We start from the raw sequence: 26207 nt of genomic DNA on the forward strand, positions 1-26207 counted from the left end.
GCCTATTTTGGAGATTTGCAATTTAGTTTCTCAACTCCAGAATTCAGCACTACATGGCAATGCTTAGAGGTTGGAATAATGGCAGGATGCACCATTTCTCCACTGGCTTTTACCATGGCAATGGAAGTAATCATTAGGACATCAAAATGGGTAGTAGGAGGCAAGTGCTTGGCTTCTGGGATGCGACTACCACCAATCAGAGCATATATGGATGACATGACAACCATGACTACAACGCTCAAAGGAGGAAGCTGGTAGTCAACGAGGTGCGAAAGCAGGAGGAGAGGATGAGATGTATAAAGGCCATTTCCCAGGCCAAGCAGGGAGAGTGGATGAGATGGGAGAGTGTGGAACAACGCAAGATGGGCTGGCAAGACCTTTGGTCAATGGATGAGAGTAGGATCAGTTTCCTTATCAGGTCAACATATGATGTTCTCCCATCACCACAGAACCTAAACCTCTGGGTAGGAGAGGATTCCTCTTGTCTTTTGTGTTCATCACCTGCCACATTAAGGCACATTTTTACAGGATGTAAGGTGGCTCTTAGCCAGGGTCGGTTTACTTGGCGCCATGACCAAGTACTGCGATGTTTGGCTTCAGCATTGAAAGATAAGCATAACATGACCAATAAGTTGCTGCCTGTTCTAGCAAAACATTACACACAGAAGACAATATTCCTCTGCCCAGGCGAGCAACCACCAAGAAAAGGTGTTAAAACCAATTCTTGTCCAGGACAACTGGAACCTGCTAGGGACTGGAAGATTCTGGCTGATCTTGATAGGCGGCTTATTTTTCCACCTGAGATTGCCACCACTAACCTCTGACCAGATATTGTTTTGTGGTCTGGATCAGCACGCATTGTTCAACTGATAGAGTTAACAGTGCCATGGGAGGATGCTGTAGATGAGGCATATGAGAGGAAGAAACTGCGGTATGCTCATCTGGCCACTGAAGCAGAACAGCGAGGATGGAGAGTCAGGTTTTATCCAGTGGAAATGGGTTGTCGAGGATTTGTGGCACACTCTACAACCCGGTTCCTCAGAGACGTCAGATTCAGTGGCCAAGAGTTGCGTCGCACAGTAAAGAACTTATCTGAAGCAGCAGAGAGGAGCAGCAACTGGCTGTGGTTGAGACGGAAGGATTCTGGCCGTACAGGCCGCCACGCTACGGTTTCGAAGAATTCTTGAAAACTCGAAGAGTCTGTTATTTGTATAGTTTGCATTGTAATATTATGTTCCTGTGTATTTTGCGTGAATGAGGATTGGTGTCTGGACAGGTAGTATGCCATACGGAACCGTTGCCACTGAACCTGCTGGCAGTGGGGCTCGAAAGCCTTAGTCAAATGGGTTGGCACGTATGGTCGGGTTGCGGAGAGATTGTGAGAGATTGTGGTTAGGTCACATGTGAACTATGAGGAAGGAGCAACCTCAGCAGCAGGAGGGAGGTAAAGGTCAGTAAGCTGGGCTGAGTTGAGTGGGGGACAGAGGGGGGTTACTCTGGGACGCTAGAGTCACTGTCGAGCCCTCTTGAGGTGTCGTAGGCTAGTCGACGAAACACTGAGGACGGAAGGTGCCCACTTGAAGCCGTTGTGTGCAGCCGTTGTGTGTGCTGACGCGCAAACACACTCCAGCTATTAACACCAGACAGAAGGAGATTCACATCACCATATGGAAAGAAGCGTAAATGGATGGAGAAGCATAGGTTACTGTAAAGCTACGTCTTAGTTGGTGCTTATCTTGGCGAAAGCTGAGTACAAATCAGCATGAAGTTTTAACATTTACTCTCGTGTAATGGAAATCATGGATGAATGGTATCTGGAGGGACTGTATGTCCAGATCAACAGTTGTTCTGTAAGGCCTGGAATATTTTAGGGGGTTAAGTTCCCTGAGCTAGCGGTTTGTTTAAGACAGTGGTGGTATGGGAGGTTGTGGAGGGTTGTGTTGGTGTCAGCAGTCTGCGCCAGAGGTAATCGAAAAGTCCTCACGCTAGCGGTTTTAAGCTGTCTCTCCTGTGCGACAAAAGGCGGCTTACGGACACATGAGCAGCCAATGGCGTGGAGTAATCCTGCCCACAATAGATGTACACAAAGTCGGTTACTCTGAGCCGGCCTTGCAGAGCTACTGCAACTTACAACCCAGCCGGAATCACCTGCTTCCACAGAAAGTGCAACTGGCCTGGTCGGTTATCTCACCAAACATGAAATTGGATATGATATCTTGATTGCTTAGCTAATACCAATCTTTGGTTAAGGAAGTGCTTCGCCTTAAAAGACCACATTGTATTGCCTACAGTAAGACTGACAAGATTATAACTGAACGAAATTGCAATCTGATATTCAATGTTTTCTAAAATTGTTTATGCCTACAGTTAGTATAGAAACAGTTTACACTTTGGCTTTTAAACCAGATATCACACTTCTTGCTCTGGTAACATTTGCAAATAAAGCACCAATCATTTGAGACAATGGGTCGACCACACACACAAAAAAATGGAATCAAAGGCAGCAGAAACAGTTGCGGCCAGCATTTTTGTTCATCCCAAATGAAAGAGCAAAAGCACAAGCGAAGCAGTATCCTTTCACTAGACTAGCTCACCGTGATTGCCCAGAGAAGAGGCTCAGTGTTGCCCTTGCCTCACTATCACCTCCTGCCACCAAACATGGATTTTCCAGAGCTTTATCGGGCCTCAGGCCAGCAGTCCCGCCAGCACACACAATGTAAAACTCAGCCTAATCAGTTCTGCACAGAACCAACTGGCTCTGCCCTGACCAGGGAATGGAGGTGCTACGGCAAAGCCCTTACTGTGTGCTATGAAAAAGTCACTATTTCATGCGGTTACAGTAAAAAATGGTTTCACAAGCATGCTATTTGTGTGGTATGCTGTGTGTTGATGATGACAACTATTAAATACCACAAGCAAAGTGTTTGAAATTATACAGCGCCACAATGTGTACTAAAATGCATTTGTCAGATGCATTTATCCAAAGCTTAACATTGCATTCTATATATTAAATGCAATGTGTATCACTTTGAATAAAAGCATCTGCCAAATATTATATTGTCTATTATGCATAGTTGTATTATATAATAATGTATTATTTTATTGTAAACTGAAACAGAATAAAACATCTGACGAATAATATATTTACATTTATGTATTGTGCATAAACAGCCTCATATGTTATATTTAATTGTGTTATTTTATTTTGATGTTGTTACTAAAAAAAACATAGACTTTTCTGTCCTGTGCATGTGGAGTGTTAGTTATGATAGGTTACATCCATGTGAGGCTTCCTTCTGTTGTATGAGAGGGTTTGTTTCTTTGTGTCAGCACTTAATTCACACTGTGAAGGGCTCTAGACCCTTTTAGGGGCCCTGGTGTTGTAGCCGTGGCCAGAGAAGAGGCAGTTCCTAAACACTGTTCTCTGTTGTGGGCTGGGATGGGTCAGTGATTCTCAGCAGCTGTTCTTCTAAATGTCATCATCTTCCCACATATTATTAATACACCATTTCCCTTTCGCCTGCTGTTAAAACAATCATATTTCTGAACATTTTATGTATTTTATGACCTTTCACCTCCATTTTGAGATGTTTATTTTTAGTGGAAAACAAATTGAAAGTTAAATTTCCCACCGAAATTCGTTTAACATTTCACCGTTCCTTAATGGCAAAAATATTGTAAGCTTTACGGTGATGATCATGAACTAAAAGGAAGCGCAGGACAGAAAACGGTTAAGAACATTTTGATTTGATTTGTTGTTTTTTCTGCAGCCCCCTCCCACAATTCAGCAAAAGGATTATAGTGTCACTGAGGGTCACGGTCATTATAAATACCCCTGTGGCCTCTCACTTCCCCATCAGAGAAGTTGAATGTCTGCAGGACATGCTCATCATTTTTCTATCCGTGATCTTTTATTAAATATAATCTCAAACTTTCACGTAGGTGCAGAGATCACCTGCCAGTTTCACACTTAAGGTTTTATGACAAAAACTACAAGATAGAAATTAACGGAGCAAATGATTTCAGTCTTGTGAAGCAGGGCTGCTTTTCACGCGGAGTTCTTTGTAGGTTATAGAGGCATTTATGCTCGGTTTTCCATAGTTTATACGCCTTTGTGTTCAAAGGGAACACATCCTGATCTGAGAGGAAGCTCTTGGAGGTTCTTCTCCTTCTCACTCTCAAATCCCTCCATATTTTTTGGCATCGCTTCTGAGTTATAGCAGCCATGTGGGAGTTCCGGTCCATGTCTTTTTGGCGGGCTGTGTTTGCCGAGTTCTACGGCACCATGTTCTTTGTGTTCTTCGGGCTGGGAGCAGCTCTGCGTTGGACCACCGGGCCACACAACGTGCTCCAAGTTGCCTTCTGCTACGGGCTGGCAGCTGCCACACTCATCCAGTCCATCGGCCACATTAGCGGTGGCCACATCAACCCAGCAGTCACGTTCGCCTACCTGATTGGCTCCCAGATGTCCCTGTTTCGTGCTTTCTTCTACATCTGTGCTCAGTGCTTGGGCGCGCTGGCTGGAGCCGCTGTGCTGTATGGGGTTACACCAAGCAATATGAGAGGCAATCTGGCCCTGAACACGGTAAGAGGGTGTATTTGAATCAGTGAGTTCATTAGTTCAAATAATGGCTTATTTACAAGTGATACAAACGGATTGATCAATGTTTTAAACCATAGAGATGTTAAAAAAAAAGATAAATTCACATGAAAATAATAGTGGACAATAAATGTATTTTGGATAATTTTTTGGCAGTTTTTCCTACAGCGTATGCGTATATATGCTTTCAGCTTCAGCCAGGCATCAGTCTGGGAATGGCCACCACCATAGAGGTATTCCTGACTCTGCAACTCGTAGTCTGTGTCTTCGCTGTGACAGATGAGAGGCGAAACGGGCGACTGGGGTCTGCTGCCCTGTCCATTGGTTTTTCAGTGCTTGTGGGTCATCTGCTGGGGGTAAGAGGCCATCCACAGGACAGATTCAGTCTTAAAAGCAGTGCCTGTGCATTGGTTTTTGCCTCATGGCCCAGATTTTCCAATGCAAACCAGCACTAAAATGTTTACAAAGAGTAAATGCATAAAAAACTTCAGATGAGATTTACTTGCTTAGCACATGAAACAAACACTAGTAATTAAGTAATTAGCTGGGATCGTTCACCTAAAAATTAGAATTTTGTCATAATTTATTCCTGTATTTACTCCTGCTCCTCCTAACCCGTATGCCCCTATTTCTCAACTGTAACACAAAGGAGATCTTTAAAAGATAAAAAAGTGAGTTTTTTTGTCCATTAAATAAAAGACAATAAGGTTCAGTGTTGTTTTATTACTTTCATTGTATGGGGAGAAAAAATTGTTGAAACATTCTTCAAAATATCTCCTTTTGTGTTCCACAGAGGAAAGAAAGTCATTCAGGTGTGGAACAACATAAGAGTAAATAAATCATGACATAATTTTCAGTTGTGGGCCGGGTGAACTATCCCTTCAAGTGACATGAATCTTTGATCATGATTTTCTCCTTTGTAAAATATTTAATTTGCCATTACTATACAAATTTTTTGGATCAAGACCCACCAGTTGAAGGTCACTGGCACTATTGGTTATATGAAATGCATGGTTTATTAAAAAGTTTATTTTATTTTATTTCATCGCAAAATGTAACCATATTATCGCCCAGCTTTTTACATTAATTTGCGTAGGGCGATTAATACTACATAGCATATCTCAATTGCTTGTATTGTCACAAAATCTACTAAATGAAGACATTAAGATATTATAAACATAAACATCATGATTGTCTGTAAAGCTGCTATAAAACAAATATTGTGAAAAAAAACTATACAAATAAATTTGACTTGATTTGACATGAATCTCATTGCAGATGTATTACACTGGAGCTGGAATGAACCCTGCCAGGTCTTTTGCCCCTGCTGTGCTGTTTAGGAACTTTATTAACCATTGGGTGAGGCACATTTCCATTATATTCAGATGAAGAAACATTTTGCGTATTGAATCATAAATGTTACAGTTTTCTGTCTGGTCTGGTAGGTCTACTGGGTGGGCCCTATGATCGGCGGTGCTATGGGTGCCCTGCTGTACGACTTCATGCTCTTTCCACGCATGCGCGGTCTGTCCGAGCGACTGGCCGTGCTCAAGGGCAACCGACCTCCCGAGGCCGAAGCCCAGCAGGATACCAGAGGAGAACCGATTGAGCTCAAAACACAAGCCTTATAAACACTGCCAGGAACCTTTGTATCCCTGAAGCAACACATACGTACGATCATTTCACACACCTCATCTTCACACACCTCCAACATACCAACACAGTTTGCCATAGGCACACACACTTCCAAAGGCAATTGAGACACTATAACCCCTTCCCAAGGACTAAGAATGAGGGTAAGAAGAGGACTTCCTGCTGAGGACTGCGCTCTGTACCTCCAGGTATAGGGAGTGAGATCAGGTGGCTTATGCCACTCAGGGGCACCTCTGACATTTCTAGTCTACTAAGAGTGAACTTCTGCATGCTTTCCAGTTTCACAGGGTTTAAATCCCACACATTAATTTCATTTCAGTTTATTTTTTCTTTGATTTTTCAGAGATGTGACACGTGTACAATATTATTAGCATTTTGCAACAGATTTCTTTACATTCTACTTACAGTCGACATTATTCAGTTGTGCTTGGTGTGTGTGTGTGTGTGTGTGTGTGTGTGTGTGTGTGTGTGTGTGTGTGTGTGTGTGTGTGTGTGTGTGTGTGTTTTCCAGTTTGGCTCTTCCATTTCCCTTGTGTTTGTATCAATGCGATGTTTTTTTTTCTATCTCCCAAAATGGAAAAGGAAACACTTCTTTAAATCTTGGGTTAGGTGGATGTTCATTCACGACTAAAAGTTTCATAAATCCTTTGGGAATTTGGATCCCTCTTCGAGTCTGTCTCAAGCTGTTGTATCGTTTAACTGTGGCCTAATGGCCCAGTATGTGTTTCTTTAAAAGAAGCACAGTCACACATAATTCAATATATATATATATATATATATATATATATATATATATATATAAACACGCAAAACTCAACTAGTCTATTGTTATACCATACCTGATGGTATTGCCATTGATTTACCTGATACAAGCACTTGACCCCACCCTCACCCCCAAAACTATGTCATTTTCAAAACTATGTTTCAGGCATTTTCAATTAACTTGTTCTGCCATTAATCTGCATGCATACATTTTCTGTTTAGATTAGTGGGCTTGGCATTATTTTGTGTGTACATAGCTCAACTTAGGCAAACACAATGATGTTTTGTCTCGGGCAAGAGATTATTTGTGTAATTCATTGTAAAAGACATTTAAAACCTCACTAATGAGCAAAATTGGTTCAAAACATCATGGATACAGTGTCCTGTTTTTCACAGATGGAATGGGATTTGTTAAGGTAATTGAATCACCTCTTCCTCATTGGCCTGCGATTGGATTGCTGAGCGTCTGAGATGTCTGGATTTAAATGCACATTAATGTTCTTGTAGCATTTGGATCTAATAGAATGAAAAGGCGATTACTCCACCCAGATGTTCTGTCACTCTTTTCCTCTGAGCACTCTTTCCACTCTTCTACTAGTGAATTCTTGTTCAAGATCTGACAAAAGGGAGACCAGAGGGCTCACCATAGGGCTCTATAAGCACGCTTTTTGAAGACACTTAATTAAATGGACTTTCTTCATACAAACGTCAATGTTAACATAAAAATCAGATATCATTTTGTCATCAAAGTCTTGTGTAAAATGTAAAGTTGACCTTTTTTGACTGTTGAAGCTAGCTGAGTATAAATAATCATTTCAAGTTAGTAATTGTCTCTTCTTTGGTAATTTAATGAGGGTCGAGTCTGAAATAATGCCAGTGTTTTACTCTCTTTAAATTAACAGTAATCTTCGTTCAACGCAAAATGATAACTTTTTACTCTTATGAAACATGAGACAATCATTTATTCTGTAGAAATCCAGAACTATTGAATTATCAGGCAAGAGTCTCGAATGGCATTTTGACTTTATTTATCAGATTTTTAACATGGAAATTTGAATATTTCTTTGAACAAAAATCCTATATACCTGCATTACATATTTGGTCACATGTATTAAATGGAAAAAATTGCAACTTTGACATTTTTAATGACAAATGCATTAAGTACTTTATGCTCTTCTTTGGCAGGAAACAGGATTTTGATGAAATCTTCAGGATCAATAATCAGGCAGGAGTATATCTAGCATAATCATCCGTTAGAGCTACAGAAAGAACATCTAAATAGACAACAGAGACGATATTGTGTGGTATTCCCCAAAAAGGACTAAATACATACAGACAGTTACAGATGGCACCTTTGAAAAACATCCCATTTCATGTTTTCCTAATAAAAGAACTAAGATGAAAGATTTATATTTTACAAGATATCAAACAATATTGTTGAAAGGCAAAAAATCACAGTTTATGGAAAGGAAAATGTATATTACATTTAAATTTCAAGAAGGTTGATGACTTATAGCACTAAGGACTAAATAGAAGAGGTGAACACACAGAACACTGTAGAATACGTAGAGTACAGTATTATGTCTACTTTTTATATGAAAACGTACTGATATTTTGTCCACACAAGATGTATTTTACATGATTCATACTCATAAATGATGTAAAGAGAGGTTTGCGAAATTGAGTTATAGATCATATTGTGCGACTAAAGGTGGGGACACACTTAACGACTGTAAGGCCGATTAAGAATGTAATTTGATACTTACGACTGATCATGCCCAAACACGTAGGGTCAGAGACAGTTGCGTTCAAACGCTGTTCACAGTTGGTGTTTAAAATCTACTCAAGTCTTTGGAAACAGTCTGTAAGTGTGTTCAGTTCAGTCTTAGAATGTTTCAGCTACTCGTTAAGTGTGTCCCCGGCATTAAGTAACAAATACATGACAGAGTTAAGTAAAACTCACAAGTGATATGCAGTTAATAAAACTGTGATTTTAGCTTTACTGACTAAAGCTGACTAGAATCATATGAATACTGAATATTGAAAATGCCATTACAAACAACTCATGCAAATAAAACAGCCGAATGAAAAACTGTTTATATGGAAAATGGTACAAAAGTAAAAATTACATATAGTTTAATAAAATCTATGCCTATGTCTAAAAGAGCACATGTGATGCTATTCGTTTCAGCTTACCGCATCAAATATGTGTCTGTGCCCTGAAAAATCTGTCTCATTCAGGACATTATGAGTAAAATATTGTTTATCTAATCTGGTGACATAACCATAACCACTGAAATATGCTAAATATGTTTTTTCTGCATCATCATCATCATCATAACTGACAAAGCAGTTTAGGTACTACAAGATAATGCGCAAAGGCTCTTTTTGCCAACACTTCACCTGCTTTCTCATAGAAATTATACAAGTTGCTATTAAACATTCCCTATGATTATTGAGTTAAACACACTGGTCCTTTAAACTGCATGTTTAGTGTGTTTTTTTATTGTGGGAGGAAGCGAGTGTGATGCCGAGTTGTTATACAATCCAAGCGATAATTACCTCCCCCCAAAAAAGAGACTCTCCGTCCATTGATTCCTGAATATGAATTTAGGAAAAATGTATCCCTACAGATACACTTGTTTTTGGAACAAATGGGTAATGTGTCCTTTTAGGACACGTGAATTGCTCTGGAAGTCCATGGAGCCCCAAGCCATCTCATAGCCCTTCTCCAACAAGAAACAGAGGGACTGTACCTCTCAATGATGTACCTCAAATTGATCCAAAATTCCCTCCAGCGAATCCATGTCTATGGGTTCATCTGAGGGAGCTGTTGGCCTGTTATAGAATTAAGGAAAGATGAGAATGTTAACAAAGAACAGCTGTGTGATTGATGCAAAGACATTAATGCTATAGTTTACCAAAAAATTTAAATTTTGTTATCATTTACTCATGTCGTTCCAAACCTGTATGCATTTCTAAAATACAAGGGATTTGAATATAACATTAATGACTTACATGGATGGCGGGTAGATTGGTCCAGGAACAGACATGGGGTCTGACATAAATGGGGATGTACAATTACTAGGATGCCTGGGAAAGGAAAAAGAATGACAACAGTCAACCGCGTTGTTTATTAAAGAAATCAATCCTTTAATTCAGCAAGGATGCATTCAATTGATCAAAAGTGACTTTTGAAAAAAACAACAAGGTTTCCAAATCAGCATATTAGAATGATTTCTAAAGGATCAGGTGACACTGAAGACTGGAGTAATGATGCTTGAAAATTCAGCTTTACCATTACAAGAATAAATTACATTTTACAATAAAAAAACTGTACGAAAATAGCTATTTTAAATTATAATAATATTTCTCAATATTAGAGTTTTTACAGTATTTTTGATCAAATAAATCCAGCAATGGTAAGCCTAAGAGATTTCTTAAAAAAACTTTGAACAGTAGTGCATATTATTTAGTACTGCAAACTATAAAAAAATAAATAAAAAAAAGTGTGTGTGTGCTTAAAGTATTTTGTTGTTAGCTTAGCAAATGTGCTAATGTCAGACTCTAATTGTAGAAGATTGTGAGCTCTTTTAAGCTTAATATGCCCATTCACAGTGTTTCAAATTAGAGATTTTTGGCTAGGATACCTCCAAAGCTTGTCATTGATGTGTAAATTTACAACAAAGCCTTCTGATAAAAAAATATGATCGACATTTCCATTCCTACATGATCCATGAGCAGACAGATGTGAATGAACTTCCAAAGTATAATTATACTTACGGTGAGAAATTATTTAGAAAAAGAGGTATTTTAGATTATTTAGAAAAGAGGTATTTTACACACCACACAATAGAGACTTAAAAATAACTATAATACAACAATGTGTACATCTGTGGCTGTTTTGATAGTTTCATTGAAGATCTGATTGCTCCAATACGCACATGTTTGGTCCATAGCCTTGGCCAATAGATTGGTCATAGAAATCCGGAGGAAGGTCAGACGGAGCTGGTACGCAGGGAGTGGAGGAGCTAAGGTCTCCTCTTATCATGAAAGAAAACATAATTATGTGATGACAATGTCAATGTCTTTAGTACTTTGTGATCAAGTTAAATGACTTGAATTAATTTCCCAGTACTAATACAGAAGCACCCCCAATTTATTGTTGTTAACTAGGAAAATGGCTCTGTGCTCATTAAATTATGCTTCACTTTATAAAATCTTTGAAACGTGATATACATTTACAGCAAAAATGTTACTTACGGATTGACTACTGTTGTTAGTTTGAATGGCAGGTATCCATCAGGATTAGGGGGGGAAAGCACTGTTTCAGGACATAAGAAAACAAAGCATAAATCTTGGACTTTTTCTGTAATGCATAATTTTTAAAGAAATATTCAAATACACAGATACATTTTGTGCATTTTCTCTTTTTTGGTAGAACCATAAGATACAGATATTATCTTTAAAATATCCTGTTACTTGCCTGTAAAGAATTTCTTAAATACGTCGGTCTTTAAAGAGTCTGGATACACATGAGTGATGCAACTAATATCCCGTATGCGGTCACCAAGGCCAGCTGAGTCCAGATCCTTCTTGGTGAAAGGTTGGATATTCTGGATTTTCCTGCCTCCATCTGAGCAGAAACAACAGTGACATACATGTTATTACTTTTAAATGTCACAACTGCTCAATCCACTCACATTAGTAGATATTTTACTAACGTAATAATTTTCTGTGGGGAATCCTTTTTGTTGACAACTAACAGAGCAGTAGATCTGTAGTTCCCAGCATGCTTTGCATGGGACTGCATTAGAAGATTCAATGTTGGAAATTAGTTGTAAATTTATGTGTTTTTCAGTAAAGAAAAAAGACTTGGTGGAGATAGATGAAGACATTCTTGCAGGGGTGGGTTTAAGCAGACTAAATGATTGGGGAATCCTTGCATATATAACTAGAAAGAAGGCTGACAGAAGATGCAATACATTTTGATTAAAAATTTGAAGAAAAAAAAGATATATACAGTACATGGATGAATAATTTACAACAAGATCTATAACATGCACTCAAAAAATAGATAGGGCGAATTTTCATTTCATGCCAACTTTAAATTTTAAAGATATTTCCCTGTATTTCTGATCAAATAAATGAAACATTTGAGCATAAGGGACTTCTTTTGAACAGTAGTGTATCATACAATATAAATATTTGAGACTTACTATCACTGGGACCCACATAGGCAATGGTGATGCCACCCATTTCTGAGTCACTAAAGCGCAAAAGAAAGGTGCCGTTGGGCTTGTTTTGGAGGAGGACATGGAGATGATGTTTTCCAATGAAGCCAAAGATCAATCTGCAGGGGCAATGAGAAGTAGACTTCTATATCAGTTCTCTTTAGTTATCTAGTCTAGTTCTCATTAAAGTGGAAAACAAACTGAGGAAGTGTAACTGTACCCATCAGACCAATAGTCTCTCAGGCATTTCTTCGTAAGATCAATCACCCCTTCAAACCACTGCCAGAAGGTGAAGTTTCGACCAGGCAGAACTTCCTGTGTTAAAACAGTCACAGAGATAATTATTCACACCAATTCGCCAGTCAAACCTTCTGTGAATGTTATCTACAATTTAAAAAAAAAAAAATTATTACGTGCTAGGATCTCTAGAATCTTTTTTTTGTTTGTTTAGGGGTCTCGAGACAGCATGGGAAAATTATATAAATTTAAAGACACAACTTATCCAAGATTGTTTCACTATGTATATGCTGTCAGTGAGCTAATTAAAGCATAACTAAGAAAATAATCAACTAGTTAGCTATTAAACAACACAAGTTCATAATATTGTATATCAATGCACATAAACAAAGTGCAAAATGCACGTTAGTGGCACCTTGTTGAATTGAGCCCAGGACACCGGAATATTTCCGAAATCTTCAGAAATGTCTGGCTGGTCAAAGATCTTCTGTGCAAGAAAGTGAAGGTTGTATATGTCCAAGGCCCGCTGCGTCTGCACCTCAGACATGAACTTACTGCTAAGAGCTTCACACATCTGCTTCCAGGGCACACGCTCCGGAATGACGAATGGTATCCTGTTCTGAATTCAGCACAACACAAGGCAAATGTTGCCTGTTTGTTAACAAAACATTGAAGAGGGTTGACAACAGGACAACAAAAGAGCTGTTGTGTGGTTGTTCTGTGTTACTCACAGGCTCAGAGAAGGCGCAGTCCCATATGATGGTCGCCATAGCATTGATTTCCTGACTACCATGTACAATTACAACCACAGGAAGAGAGATTGTCTAGAATAAGAAGAATAAGACAATCAGTTATTACTGTTACCACACATTTTATATACATCAGTCCCTCCAGGATTTCATCATCACAGAATTTAATGCAAATAAAGCAAACTCTGCCAACTATTGGGTTATTATAATTAACTGAACCGTGACCGGTGTCTGAGGCACGTGTAACATCACAGCAAGACTCTTTGGCGGACGATAGTCAATGACGTTACAAGCGGAGTTCCCATGAGTATAAAAGGGTGCCTGTTTTACACGCATGTTGCTGGTGCCATCTAGCTCTGAGGAAATAGTTGTAGCTAGAGGGGATGAAGAGAGTGAAATTATTGAGCCCTCTCCTTCCTTCAGGCCCGCATACAGGGAATTGCTGGATGTAGTGGCCCAGGCCACGACCAGGTTGAAGCTTGGTCGTGTGAGAAACAGAAGAAAGTGATTCGGGATAGACTCGATGAGAGATTCCTGTTGGGCTATGTTTGTCCCATGGGCCTGCTGTTTCTTTCAGATCTGCACACTGAGGTGGAAAGATCATAGAAGAGGCCATATTCAGCCTGAATTTCTCCTTTTCCACATTCAAATGATTTGAATACGGAGGGTTTATTACGCTGACCAGCTATCTTTTGCAGGGTGAGGCATCTTCGTTAAAGGCTCCAGTCTTGCCATCTAAACCTACCCTCCAACAAAGCAACCCAGTGGTGGCTTTACTACAACAACCAAGCTGAAAGGTTGCACAGACCACTGGCTTTTTGCATCCTCTTCAGGAGAGAGCAGTTCTCAATGCTGCCGAATTGGTGCATTTCTTCGGTAAAATGGTTTGTATACATTTTCTTTCATCTATAAAGTCTTTACTGTGCGGTAAATGATTTTATTTAATGCAACGCAACATACAGGGATGAGATGTCAGTCAGCTAAATGCGTCAATCAGTCAGCATTGGTTGTCTCGCATGATAAAAACGCATTTTTCCTTGACTAAATAAACTGATTTTTATTCGACATAATTAATTAATTTGGATGTTAAAATTGCTAATAAATAAATGTTCACCCTTTGATTATTACTGTTGCCTGTGTTGTTACTCTAGTAATTCTGTGTGATTTTAATTTTCAATGTACTGTATTTTGGATTTATCTTTAGCTAGCAATATAGTCAACAGTGCTGGGTTGCCAAATAACCAAAATTGGTTCGTTTTTTTACCCAGCATTTTTTGGAGTGCAGATTTATATCAGTATATTTTGTTTAAACGTTAAAAAAATCAGAATCACTCTCTCTGAGGGCAGTAAAACTTTATGCATTTAGCGATGTTGTTAGACAGCGGTCGCTTGTCTGAGGACATCCTGCTCCCTCACCTGCTAGATCTAGACAGGAGCTGCCATAGGGGTTGATGCTGGGTGTATGAAGTTATCTGGGCAATAAGGACTCCCTCTGACAGTGGGGTCTTTAAGTGGGGCCTAAGCTCTTCTGCGGCTTCTGGGGGTATACAGCCTGGCGGATGAGTTACTGGACAGGTTGCATTATGTCCTTCTCTTGTTTGCCTCCCCTCTGGGATCATGGATCCCCCTTGGTTGGAGCCAGGGCATCATGGAGTTAGACTACATAAATTAAAAAAAACATGTAGTCGTTCATGCCTTGTCTATGCTAGGTCTATTTACTGAGGTTTTTGCATCCTTGTATGCTCCCTTTGGTAGGCAGCTCCCTAGGATCCTTCTCAGAAATATAGCTGAGATGCTAGTAAGGCATACTGAACATAGCTGAGGCTGTTGTGTTGTGCCCCCTATTATAGCCTTGCTCTTGGGCTTCTGGCTGAGGCCTGTCCCGCAAGGTAGGGAGGAAGGTGTAGTTCCCTTGCTTTGAAGCAAAGCAGCTTGGGGGTTTTTCACTAACATCTGAAAATTTGGGCTTGGGAGTAGTGCTACTATATAACTTTTGCAGGTCACATAGGATGTGCCCTGGGGCTGACACGCTTTTGACTCCGAGCTAAGCTCCGTAGAGTCATTTAGTGTTTTGTCCAATAGGTTTGTGCATACTCACAACTTAATGAGACAAGCACCCCTTCAGCATGGCGTAGTGGGTATTAGTTCCCCATAGCATCAACACCAAGACGGAGCGTCAAAGTTTCACTTCGAAAGGGGACGTCTTCAGGTAGCATATGCAACCCGGTTCCCTGAGAAGCCATGCCTCAACACCAAGACGCAGAGTCTTGTTCCCCTTCTCAGGGAACTGGGTTGCATACGCAACCTGAGACGTTTAACTTGTACTAAAATAAATAAAACTAAAACTGAAATAAAAATTAATTTAAAAAAATAGAGAAAAATAAAAACTTACAAAAATGACAAAAACACATAAGAAAATGACTAAAACTTTAACTAAAATTAAAACCGAAAATATAAAAATAAAAACTAATTCAAAATTTTAATAAACACTATATATTTGAATGATACTAAAATAACACTGATTTGAGACAGCTTCCATTTTTTTTCCATTTCACAAGCTATTGTGCTAGTATACAAGCTAGTGTCTTAACACAATTCTGTATTTTTTCAGCGAAGCAGAATTATGAGTATTTCTATGTATGAACTCGAGGTTCATGTGGGGTGCGGACTGGATCGATTCCATTCCTAGAGCTTCTTAACAAATCTTTGAGGTGCGGACTGATGGGGCAGTGAACCCCAGGTTACCCTGTGAGTCAGCCCTTCTGTCCTGATTTAAGGGAAAGATTTCTTAGGCGCGCTGAAAGAACACCACAGACACAGTATAATCAACATGGGAAAATCTCAAGAGTAAAACTGGGATTTGTGAAAAATATGATACACCGGTGTTTTGCCAGATCAGAAGTTTATCTATGTATCATATTTTTACTCTTTTAATTCCTTTAATAACTGTATCATATATCTCTTTTAATTCCTTTTATAACTGTTTTAATTTTCCTTGCTGTTATTTTGTGATTATTTTAATTCCTTTCTGTGTAAAGCACTTTGAGTTACCATAGTGTATGAAATGTGCTATATAAATGAACTTGTCTTGCCTGCCTTACCTATGTTGGAGTTACCATTGCCTTGTGCATGGGGGACAAGAACCACAATTTCAGTAATTATGCACAAAAATATTTGGTAACACTTTACAAACAGGTTTCATAAGTTAAAACTTGTTAACTACATTAATTAACATGAAGTTATAATGAACTGCACGTCTACAGCATTTACTAATATTTGTTAATATTAATTTTAACATTTACTAATACATTAATAAAATTAAAAGTTGTATTTGTAAACATTAAGTTAATGCACTGAAGTAATGAACAAACAATGAACAGCTGTATTTTTATTAAATAACATTAACAAACATTAACAAATACGGTAACAAATATATTGCTCATGGCTATTTCATGTTAGTTAATATATAAACTAATGTTAACATTTGAAACCTTATTTAAAAGTTTTACCAAATATTTTACAGGTAATTATACTCTTATTGTCACTAACACTAAAGGGTTAGTTCACCCAAAAATGAAAATGATGTCATTAATGACTCACCCTCATGTCGTCCCAAGCCCGTAAGACCTCCGTTCATCTTCAGAACACAGTTTAAGATATTTTAGATTTAGTCCGAGAGCTTTCTGTCCCTCCATTGAAAATGTATGAACGGTATACTGTCCTTGTCCAGAAAGGAAATAAAGACATCATCAAAGTAGTCCATGTGACATCAATGGGTTAGTTAGAATGTTTTGAAGCATCGGAAATACATTTTGGTCCAAAAATAACAAAAACTACGAATTTATTCAGCATTGTATTGTCTTCCGGTTCTGTTGGGGATCCGCGTTCACGAGTCCGCAGTGACGCTGATGACGTAAGACGCTGCTGACGTGAATCTGTTGCGTCCGTGTATTCGGGTTCAAATAAATATGGCTGGGCAAAAAAATGCAAGTCTTCCTCTGTGTGGAAATCCTTAGACATGTTTGTGAAGATTGTTTTGTTTCCAGCGTGCGTCTCCCTCAGACTGTAAACGAAGCTCGGGCGCTCCAGACACACGACAGCAGCGTCTTACGTCAGCAGCGTCACTGAACGCGGATCCCCAACAGAACCGGAAGACAATACAATGCTGAATAAATTCGTAGTTTTTGTTATTTTTGGACCAAAATGTATTTCCGATGCTTCAAAACATTCTAACTAACCCACTGATGTCACATGGACTACTTTGATGATGTCTTTATTTCCTTTCTGGACAAGGACAGTATACCGTACATACATTTTCAATGGAGGGACAGAAAGCTCTCGGACTAAATCTAAAACATCTTAAACTGTGTTCTGAAGATTAACGGAGGTCTTACGGGCTTGGAGCGACATGAGGGTGAGTCATTAATGACATCATTTTCATTTTTGGGTGAACTAGTACATCATGTTTATTGGTGGGTTTATACTGCAAAAAACACACACAATATATATATATATATATATATATATATATCAACCCAAAATGTATTCAGACACCTTCAACATTTCTCACATTTTTTTTCATATTTTATTTGCTACAGTTTAGAAAATGGTAATAAAATATGACAAGTACTTAGAGTCAAATCAGTTGATATTTCACTGGTTTTGGCAATCCTTCTGTTAGACTGTATCACAAATAAATTAGGTTGAATTGCTGTCAGCAGTTAAATATAAGTACATAATTAGATACTATCAATTTAAGTCAAAAAATTACCAAGCAATGCTTAATTTTGTTCAGTTTGTGGTGTAAAAATGTCACATTAGCAATTAGTCTAAAGAAAAAATACTTAAAGGGGTCATATAATGGTACATGCACTTTTTCAAGTTGATTGTACTGAAATGTGTGTTGGCAGTGCCTGTGCACAACCATCATATAATGATAAAAATCTATCCAGTGTTTTTGTTTTAATCTCCTTATTCATAGATGCCACCTACGTCACTAATTTTTTTTAATTTCCGATCCTTATTTGTTACCCCCATTTTTCTTTTGTCCTTTATCATCTGGCCCAGACTTAGGCTACCCCAATTTGCCTTCCATGATATATATATTTACCTTGTGCATAACCCCTCCCCATACAGTGGGGATCGCTTGAAGGCTTTCAAAGAGTACAGACGCGTATCAATATGCTGTGGCTGGATGGGTTACAAACGTTAAAGTGCAGCACCCGACCACCAAGGATTTATATTTAATCATGGGAAATGTTGGTATTATAAAAACAAATCAAATGTATGTTTTTTTCCTATACCCTCAACTGTTGTCAAGGAAACACTCCACGTGCGGTGTGGTCATAACGCAGTTATGAACGCCCGCAGAACAGAGGGGCGGAGTGAGCGAAGCTCATTATCATTTAAAGGCATATGCACTGAAATGGCGTGCTGAAAACAGAGCTCTTTTTGACCAGGTAAAATTAGTGTTTTCTTACAATACTAACGAATTTTTTTAAATTAAAGTATATTACAAACTTTTCATTTAGACCCTAAAGAATCAAATTAACTTGTATGAAAATGGCATTATTTGACCCCTTTAAGCAAAACATGGTCTGGCCAAATTTGTATAAATTTTACTGGTAGTATGAAGAATTTTTGAGTATAATATGTCACAGTTTAATTTCTTTTGCAATCCTCACTTCCATAAATGAACTATAGTGTCCTGCACCCACTAGAAAAAAAAATCAAACATTATATCTGGTGTCTGATAAATTTTTGGTTTGACTGTGTATGTATGTATATATATATATATATATATATATATATATATAAAATTTTTTTTATTTTTTTTATTTATTTATTTATTTATTTATCAGTAAAAGAAGAGGGGCAACCACCTGAATGCCATAAGGGCTCTCACAGCCTGTGATGGTTATTTCTGTGTTGAACAACAAAGCAAACTTTTCCTCCGTCACTGATTCAGAGCCTTTCCTGTCAGCTCGTTTGATCTTCTTTATGGACTGAAGAGGAGAAAACATGTTTTATTAGTGATTTTTCTCAAAAACATTAACTTAACATGACACTATCGATATGACAACAAGATAAAGCAAAAAACAACACTCTCAATGATCTGTTTGTGATAGAACAGGGCAAATCCATCTATTTTTCACCATCACTCACCATGTTTCTAAAGGTAGCACAAGTGCTCTTACTGGCGGTGTTGTGTTCTAAGATAGCCGTGTAATTGAGAAGATCACCAACATTTTCACTAAGTTGAGAAAAACAGACAGCAAACGATTATAAAACATTTGCATATTTAATATGTTAGACCTCTAAAATATTGTATTGCCTCTGTATGGTTAACAGCTCAACTGAAACCCTGAATCTGTTTGCTTATCTTGTGCCTCCACTTCCTCTTTAAGTCTGAGAAGAGCAACAAAGGCTGTCAAATGCATGACAGCTTGTGTGGGCAGATTTCAAAAAATGGCAAAGGCACAAAAGTAACATTACGACACAATTACACTTAAGTTATAGATCAAAGATGATACTGCAGTAACAGCACATGCAAAATGCTCCAGCATCTTATTTTCTGTTCAGTATTGTTTCTTTGGTATAGAGATGGGCATACATGAAAATGTATTTAAAATAAAAATACAAAATACCTCTTGAATACAAATACCATTAAAATGGATCAAAATAAAATACCAAATACTGTGTGGATTTTGTATTTATTTAAATACAAATACAGTATTTCGTTTTTTGAAAATACACAAAATACATGTGAAATTGGCCATTCAGTTCAGCATCACTATTAGGCTGAAATCTTTCTGGACCTATTCTGAATTTTCGTGTAACTACTTAGAAACTTATGTCTTAATTTTACCTACCTCTACCACCAAATTTTCAAAAAGACTGGGTTTAAGGCATCTGTGTGCCATTTCTATACATATTTCTGACCAGGTTACACAGTCTATTACTACTAAGCGGTGAACACTACTTAGGCCCTGTCCAAAATGGAAGCCTAACCCCCTGTGATCTTCCTCCGAGTCCACACTTTTGTGACGTAATACTGCTTTGGCCCTGTCCCAAATGGCACACATAATGTAACACCTGAGTTCTAGTTCATTAAGTCCACAAGATCGTAGGGTGTCCCATTTGTCATTTTAGGTTTCAGAAGGGTACTCGCAAGCAGCGCCTAGATGTGCACTTTTTCCGAGTTTGCATTGAAGCAGGCTCTGCAGCAGACTACCTGACAGTCAAAGCGGTGTTACGTCACGAACGTTCCCAACAGTTCTCTGCTGCCCAAGCGCAGATGGAGGCCATCCAGCACATATTTCCTCCGTCTGCTCATCGCCGAGGGCGTTCCCCTGCCACCGCTCCTGCTGGGCCTCCGCAGCAGCCTCCACCGAGGCCTCAGCATGGAGCCAGCTGCAGGCAAGCCCCCAGCCTGTGTCAGACGCTGCCAATCCAGGTCGCAAGTGTAAGGCCAGGCATCCCTGAGACAGGCCACTCAGGGATGGGGGATGAGCTCTTCAGATTGTTACTGTTCCGCCGCTGGCTACCCGGAGTCCAGTGGTACCCGAATCAAAAGAAAGAGCAAATTCCTCTGTTCCTGTCTCCCAAGAGAGCCAGACTGGCGGTGTGCAACCCTGTAAAGCCTTGCACCCCTCAGCCCGCTCTTGTATCGCTTCGGGCCACCTTCGGGCCTTCCAAGCCGGGTCTCTGTCCTCCACCTCACTGCCCCAGCCCGGGTACGTCTGTGGTACCTCTGGTGTCTCTGGCCCGGTTTGTAGAAGCCTGGAACATGCTTCCAAACCGGTCCAGTCGGCTCCTCCGTACCATCAGACGATTCAGTTCGCCTGGCGTCCGCCCAAATTCAGAGCTGTTCGTTACACTTTGGTGTTGAGCAAATGTGCCCTGTCATGCGCGTGAGCATCGCACTCCTACTGGTGAAGGATGCAATTGAACTGGTTCCTTCAGCCGATATGAAGACCAGCTGCTTTAGCTCATACTTCGTTGTACCCAAGAAAGGTGGTGGGTTATGGCCAATCTCGGACCTGCGACTCTTGATTTGGGCCCTGTACAAGCCTCCGTTCAAGTTGCTAATGCAGAGAAGCATTTTCGAATGCTCCGTCCCCGAGATTGGTCTGCAGCATTCGACCTGAAGGACATGTACTTCAGATTTCTATCCTCCGCAATGCAGGCCATTCTGTGTTTTTGCGTTTGAGGGTTGGAAGTCTCACAAATCCTACCATTCGAGTGCTAAATAGCCAGTGGGCAGAGCTGGCTCGATCTAACACGCCTCACAGCAGGAACATGTCTAGTCGGTGCTTTCAGAAGTGAGAAAGGGTCCCACTGAAACCTTTTCAGAGGCTCCTGGGACATATGGCAGACGCAGCCGCTTCAGCACTGGCTTCACGGCCGAGTCCCGAGGTGGCCATGGCAGAGCAGCACGCTCAGTGTGACAATCACCTGGCCTGCCGCCAAACTCTCAGCCCGTGATCAGACCTTTGTTTCTCCGGGCCAGCCGCCCCTAGAACAAGTGTCCACCAAAAACCATCTGAGGGGCCACGTACAACGGGCATGCAGTATTGGGGTCTGGGCAGGCCTCTGACTGCATTGGCATCAACTGCCTCGAGTCGCCGGCAGTACACCTTGCTTTGAGCTGCTCAGCAAGCTTGTACAAACACTGCGACTGTTGCGCTACGCTTCCATCGCCAAGCGATGTCCCATCTCCGCCTCAAATAATGCGGGGGGATCAGAAGGCTTTTTTCTAGGCACTGGAAGGTAGCAGCACTAATGGCGTTTTAATTGGGATCCCAATCAGTCGACATCATCGAACATGAGCGACTGAAAGGGAACGTCTCGGTTACGTATGTAACTCTCGTTCCCTGAAGGAGGGAACAGAGACGTAGTCCCGTCGCCACTATTGCTGGACCACCGCTGACTCCATGCTCCACTCGGCTCCGTGCACCCACTTCCGTATTTATACCCACGCAGTGGGGCAGAGTGTGAGATGCAGATCTCGCATGCCAATGTGCACAGTACTCAAAGATGACAGGCTCCCTAAGCGTGATCCCAATCAGTCGACGGTAACCGAGGCGTTCTCTTTTGCATTGCCACTGCTCTTTTATTCCTTCATGTTAACTGAAGACAAATCTGAATGATGTTCTGTTTTAACCTTTCAACCAACAAGTAGAATCGACCATGACATCCTCACCAAATCTTGTTCCTTATGATTATCAATGCAGAAAATTTGCTCACCCAATGCTATATGGAGTAATACAGCTGCAGCTTACGTGCATCAAAGTTGGGGTTTGGGGCCTGAACTAGTTGATAGAGGAAATCAGCAGCTTAATAAAGAGGTTGACTGGCACAAAGTATTTTATTTATTTTCAAAATTCAAAAATAGTAAGCTTAAAATTACATTTGATTCTTTTCAAAGGCTTTAAAATATATAAAAAATTGTATTTTGTATTTCAAATATGTATTTTTAATACATGTATCTGAAATACTGCCCATCCCTATATACATGACATTTTATTCTCAGAAGTCGTTACATGATAAATAAAATTTTGCATGAGTTTTAAAAAGGCAAAATAGGATAAAAATACTGTGCGATCTTGATTTAGTTAGTATCTGTGAATAACATATAAATTCTATAGAGCAGTCTATATATCTTTTAAAATAATACGGTAATACTTAACAATAAGCCTTGATTCTTTAACATTAGTTCATGCATAAGGCATAATGAACTAACAATGAACAATACTTTAACAGCATCAATTAATTCAGGTAAATGTTATTTTAGAAATACACTATTGTACATTGTTATTCATGTTCATTCATAAAATAATGCATTAATTTATACATCTTGAAATGTAAAAAATGTATTAGTAAACACTACCGTTCAATAGTCTCGGTTCTATAAGATTTTTTAAATGTTTTTAAAAGAAGCCTCTTATGCTCACCAAGGCTGCATTTATTTGATCAACAATACAGTAAAACATTAATATTGTGAAATATTTTAAAATATAATTTATTCCTGTGAAGGCAAAGCTGAATTTTTAAGCCATTACTAGATGCCATTACAATGATTCTTCGGAAATCATACTAATATGCTGATTTGCTGCTCAAGAAACATTTTTTTATTATCAATGTTGAAAACAGCCGTGCTGCTTGATATTTTTGTGGAAACCCATGATAATTTTTTTTCAAGATTTGTTCAGCATACTTACTTGGGTACAATACTTTGTTGTCCCAGGTTTCTTGCTTGCGCCTCAGTAATAATCTGCGCTTTCAATACGACGGGTTTTCCAGGGGCCATCTTCTCTCCCAGCAGATAGCGTACAGTGGCGGAAAACTTGGACTGGGTTTTGATGACTTGGGGAGGTTGCTTGTCTACTACCAATGAACTGATTTGCCAAGACAAAGAAAGTAAAATATCAAAGGCTAGAAGAAAAAGTACTCACATTTTCACAAAATTGCATAATCATCTGTTGTGATTGCATGATGAGTAACTACACTGCAATCTCATCTTTCTCAGAACTGAAAGAGGCCTGAATACTTCTGTACGAGAGTCTGGAGCAGAAGGGCCAGGCTTTCCTGCATCGCATGAAACGGTTCAGCCTCTCCGTGGTCCCTCTTCATCAACATGAGCTCCTGCCTTAGATTACTATTAACCCCAAGCAACTGCTCACACCTGCAACAGAAAAGGTAGGAAAGAGAATGTGGAAGACACAGAGACAGAAGCCCAAATAAGGCAGATGCCAACAGGTTGCAAGACATGCATGACAACAAAACAAGGCGGAGTGAAACAAAATATGATCCAGAGAGTACATTAAATATGCGTGCACTTGCTGCAAGGATTCTATAATGAAACTCTAGATGGCATAGGCTAATAGGTCCTTAACTCTGCTTGCAATCATATCATTATCTATTGAGCACAACTGATTGGTTCAAATGAGCTTGCATGCTCATTTGCTTTAGCAGTACAACACGCTTTAAGAAATCCAATGAAATTCAACATCTAAGATAAGTGAACGGTCTTTCTTATGCTATATCAATATGCATTTTGCGTGGTCTGCTTTGTCAATTCCTTATGAAGTAACCATACACAAGGTTTAACATCATGTGTCATGTTAACATGTCCATTAGCATGTAAATGAGTTCTTAATCAGATATATTTGTGTCTTTTTGGCTCAGGCACACTTACTGTGGGGAAAATAATTATTTGATCCCCTGGTGATTTTGTAAGTTTGCCCACTTACAAAGAAATGAAGGGTCTATCATTTTTATGGTAGGTTTATTTTAATGTATAAAGACAGAATATCAACCAAAAAAAATCCAGAAAACACATTATATAAAGGTTGTAAATTGATTAACATTTGATCGAGTGATCGATCCCAGGGCCGGCGCTAGCTATTTTGGTGCAATTAATCGCATCCAAAATAAAAGTTTGTGTCTACATGAATGATATATAGTATGTGTGTGTACTGTGTATAATTATTTTGTGTATATATATAAATACACATTTGCATGTATGTATTTTAGAAATATTTGTTATTTATATATAAAATATTTAAATGTATATATAATATAAATTATATATAAATATATACAGTATATACATGCAAATATTTCTTAAATATATACGTGTATATGTGTGTGTATTTATATATACACAAAATGATTATACACAGTACACACACATATATCATGTAGACACAAACTTTTATTTTGGATGCGATTAATCTTTTCCCAGCCCTAATAATTTGACAACTCTGTGAATATGAAAATATACAAACACTGAGATTGTGGGGGGGGGGTTTTCTAATTGCAGTTTCACCAACAGATGTCGCCCTTGGGCCTTGGCCTATGAACCTCTTGAAAATGGCCGTATTAACCGCATAGAACAACAACGAAAAAACGTATCTAAGCGGTCTTCCTTTTCTTCTCAAACAAACTAACTGCATATTAAACAGCCCAAGTTTCAAAATTTCCCGGGGGAGAAACCGGACCCCCGTTAAAATAAAATATTCAACATGCAGGGCTAAAAAAGCCTGCCCCGGATCATTTGCACTACTAGCAACGCCCCCCTGGACATGCATACACGACGCAAGGGCGCCCGCGCTACAAAACTAACATTTTTATTTAAAACATTGTCTTACCTGCAAGCGACGCGCGAGTATCATCCCGCTGTCTCTTCTTTTTCCTTTTTTCCGCCCCGACTCTTGGTGCCTTTTCGAGGCCATGTCTGAGGTCGGTGTCTGCCACATTTGACATTGATTGAGGCATAATCGAACAGACCACTGGGAGGTGGGAAAGGGGGGGCACCAGAGGGAGACTGGCACAGGAGATTCACCTTTTTCTTGACTAATTTGGTCTAGGCCTATACTATTTTTGTATTGCTTTTGTATATTAACATGCTTTAGACATATTTTATTTGTTATTTATACTAGTAGCCTATTGTGATGATTTTTCACGACCCAGATTTTTTGGTGCCCCCCCAAGCACTTGGTGCCCTACGCGCAGTGCGCAATGTGCGTGTGCGGAGCGCCGGCCCTGATCGATACCCTAGCAACCAGCAATAATTCTGCCTCCCATAGATTGGTTATGTGCCCATGTGGAATAAATATTAGCCCTGTTACTTTAAGAAAGTACTCCTAATGTCCTAATGTCAGTGGACACCTGTCCACAGAATCTGTATCTTCCATTCCAACCTCTCCACCACCATGGGCAATACCAAAGAGCTGTCAAACGTCAGGGACCAGATTGTAGAACTGCACAAGGCTGGAATGGCCTATCAGCAAGAAGCTTGGTGAGAAGGAGACTTTTGTTGGTGTGATTATTCGGAAATGGAAGAAATACAAAATGAAAAATCAATCGCCCTTGGTCTGGAGCTCCATGCAAGATCTCGCCTCATGCCATGGGGTACGGATAATCATGAGAAAGGAGCGGGATCAGCCCAGAACTACACGGGAGGAG

The 26207-nt window shown here is 39.5% G+C and overlaps 2 protein-coding genes across 4 annotated transcripts in view; one reads left to right on the plus strand and one right to left on the minus strand.

Moving 5' to 3' along the window:
* Window positions 1-4130: 4130 nt before the first annotated feature.
* Window positions 4131-6338, plus strand: mipa (major intrinsic protein of lens fiber a). The gene is made up of 4 exons (XM_077218236.1): window positions 4131-4585; window positions 4792-4956; window positions 5879-5959; window positions 6046-6338. The coding sequence occupies exons 1-4, from the start codon at window positions 4226-4228 to the stop codon at window positions 6229-6231; spliced, it is 792 nt and encodes a 263-aa protein (XP_077074351.1). The 5' UTR covers window positions 4131-4225; the 3' UTR covers window positions 6232-6338.
* A 1688-nt stretch (window positions 6339-8026) lies between these two features.
* Window positions 8027-26207, minus strand: part of stat6 (signal transducer and activator of transcription 6, interleukin-4 induced) — a 70011-nt gene continuing 51830 nt past the window's right edge. The window contains exons 8-21 of one of the 3 annotated variants that reach the window (XR_013198293.1): window positions 23788-23922; window positions 23459-23635; window positions 19401-19488; window positions 19118-19240; window positions 13218-13310; window positions 12902-13105; window positions 12470-12564; window positions 12235-12368; window positions 11502-11651; window positions 11279-11339; window positions 10960-11058; window positions 10034-10108; window positions 8960-9853; window positions 8027-8737 (exon numbers count right to left, since the gene is read on the minus strand). Coding sequence is in view for 1 of the 3 variants with exons in the window: in XM_077218232.1 (XP_077074347.1) it covers window positions 9775-9853; window positions 10034-10108; window positions 10960-11058; window positions 11279-11339; window positions 11502-11651; window positions 12235-12368; window positions 12470-12564; window positions 12902-13105; window positions 13218-13310; window positions 19118-19240; window positions 19401-19488; window positions 23459-23635; window positions 23788-23922 (1513 nt within the window). In the remaining 2 variants the exon portion in view is untranslated. Of the gene's footprint in view, window positions 9854-10033; window positions 10109-10959; window positions 11059-11278; window positions 11340-11501; window positions 11652-12234; window positions 12369-12469; window positions 12565-12901; window positions 13106-13217; window positions 13311-19117; window positions 19241-19400; window positions 19489-23458; window positions 23636-23787; window positions 23923-26207 lie in introns of all 3 variants that reach the window. The other 2 variants (XR_013198292.1, XM_077218232.1) reach the window with 2 other exon arrangements.

This window comes from Siphateles boraxobius, unplaced genomic scaffold (assembly GCF_051911475.1).
Source record: "Siphateles boraxobius isolate OS27281-9 unplaced genomic scaffold, OSU_SipBor_1 77, whole genome shotgun sequence".
Lineage (NCBI taxonomy): Eukaryota > Metazoa > Chordata > Actinopteri > Cypriniformes > Leuciscidae > Siphateles > Siphateles boraxobius.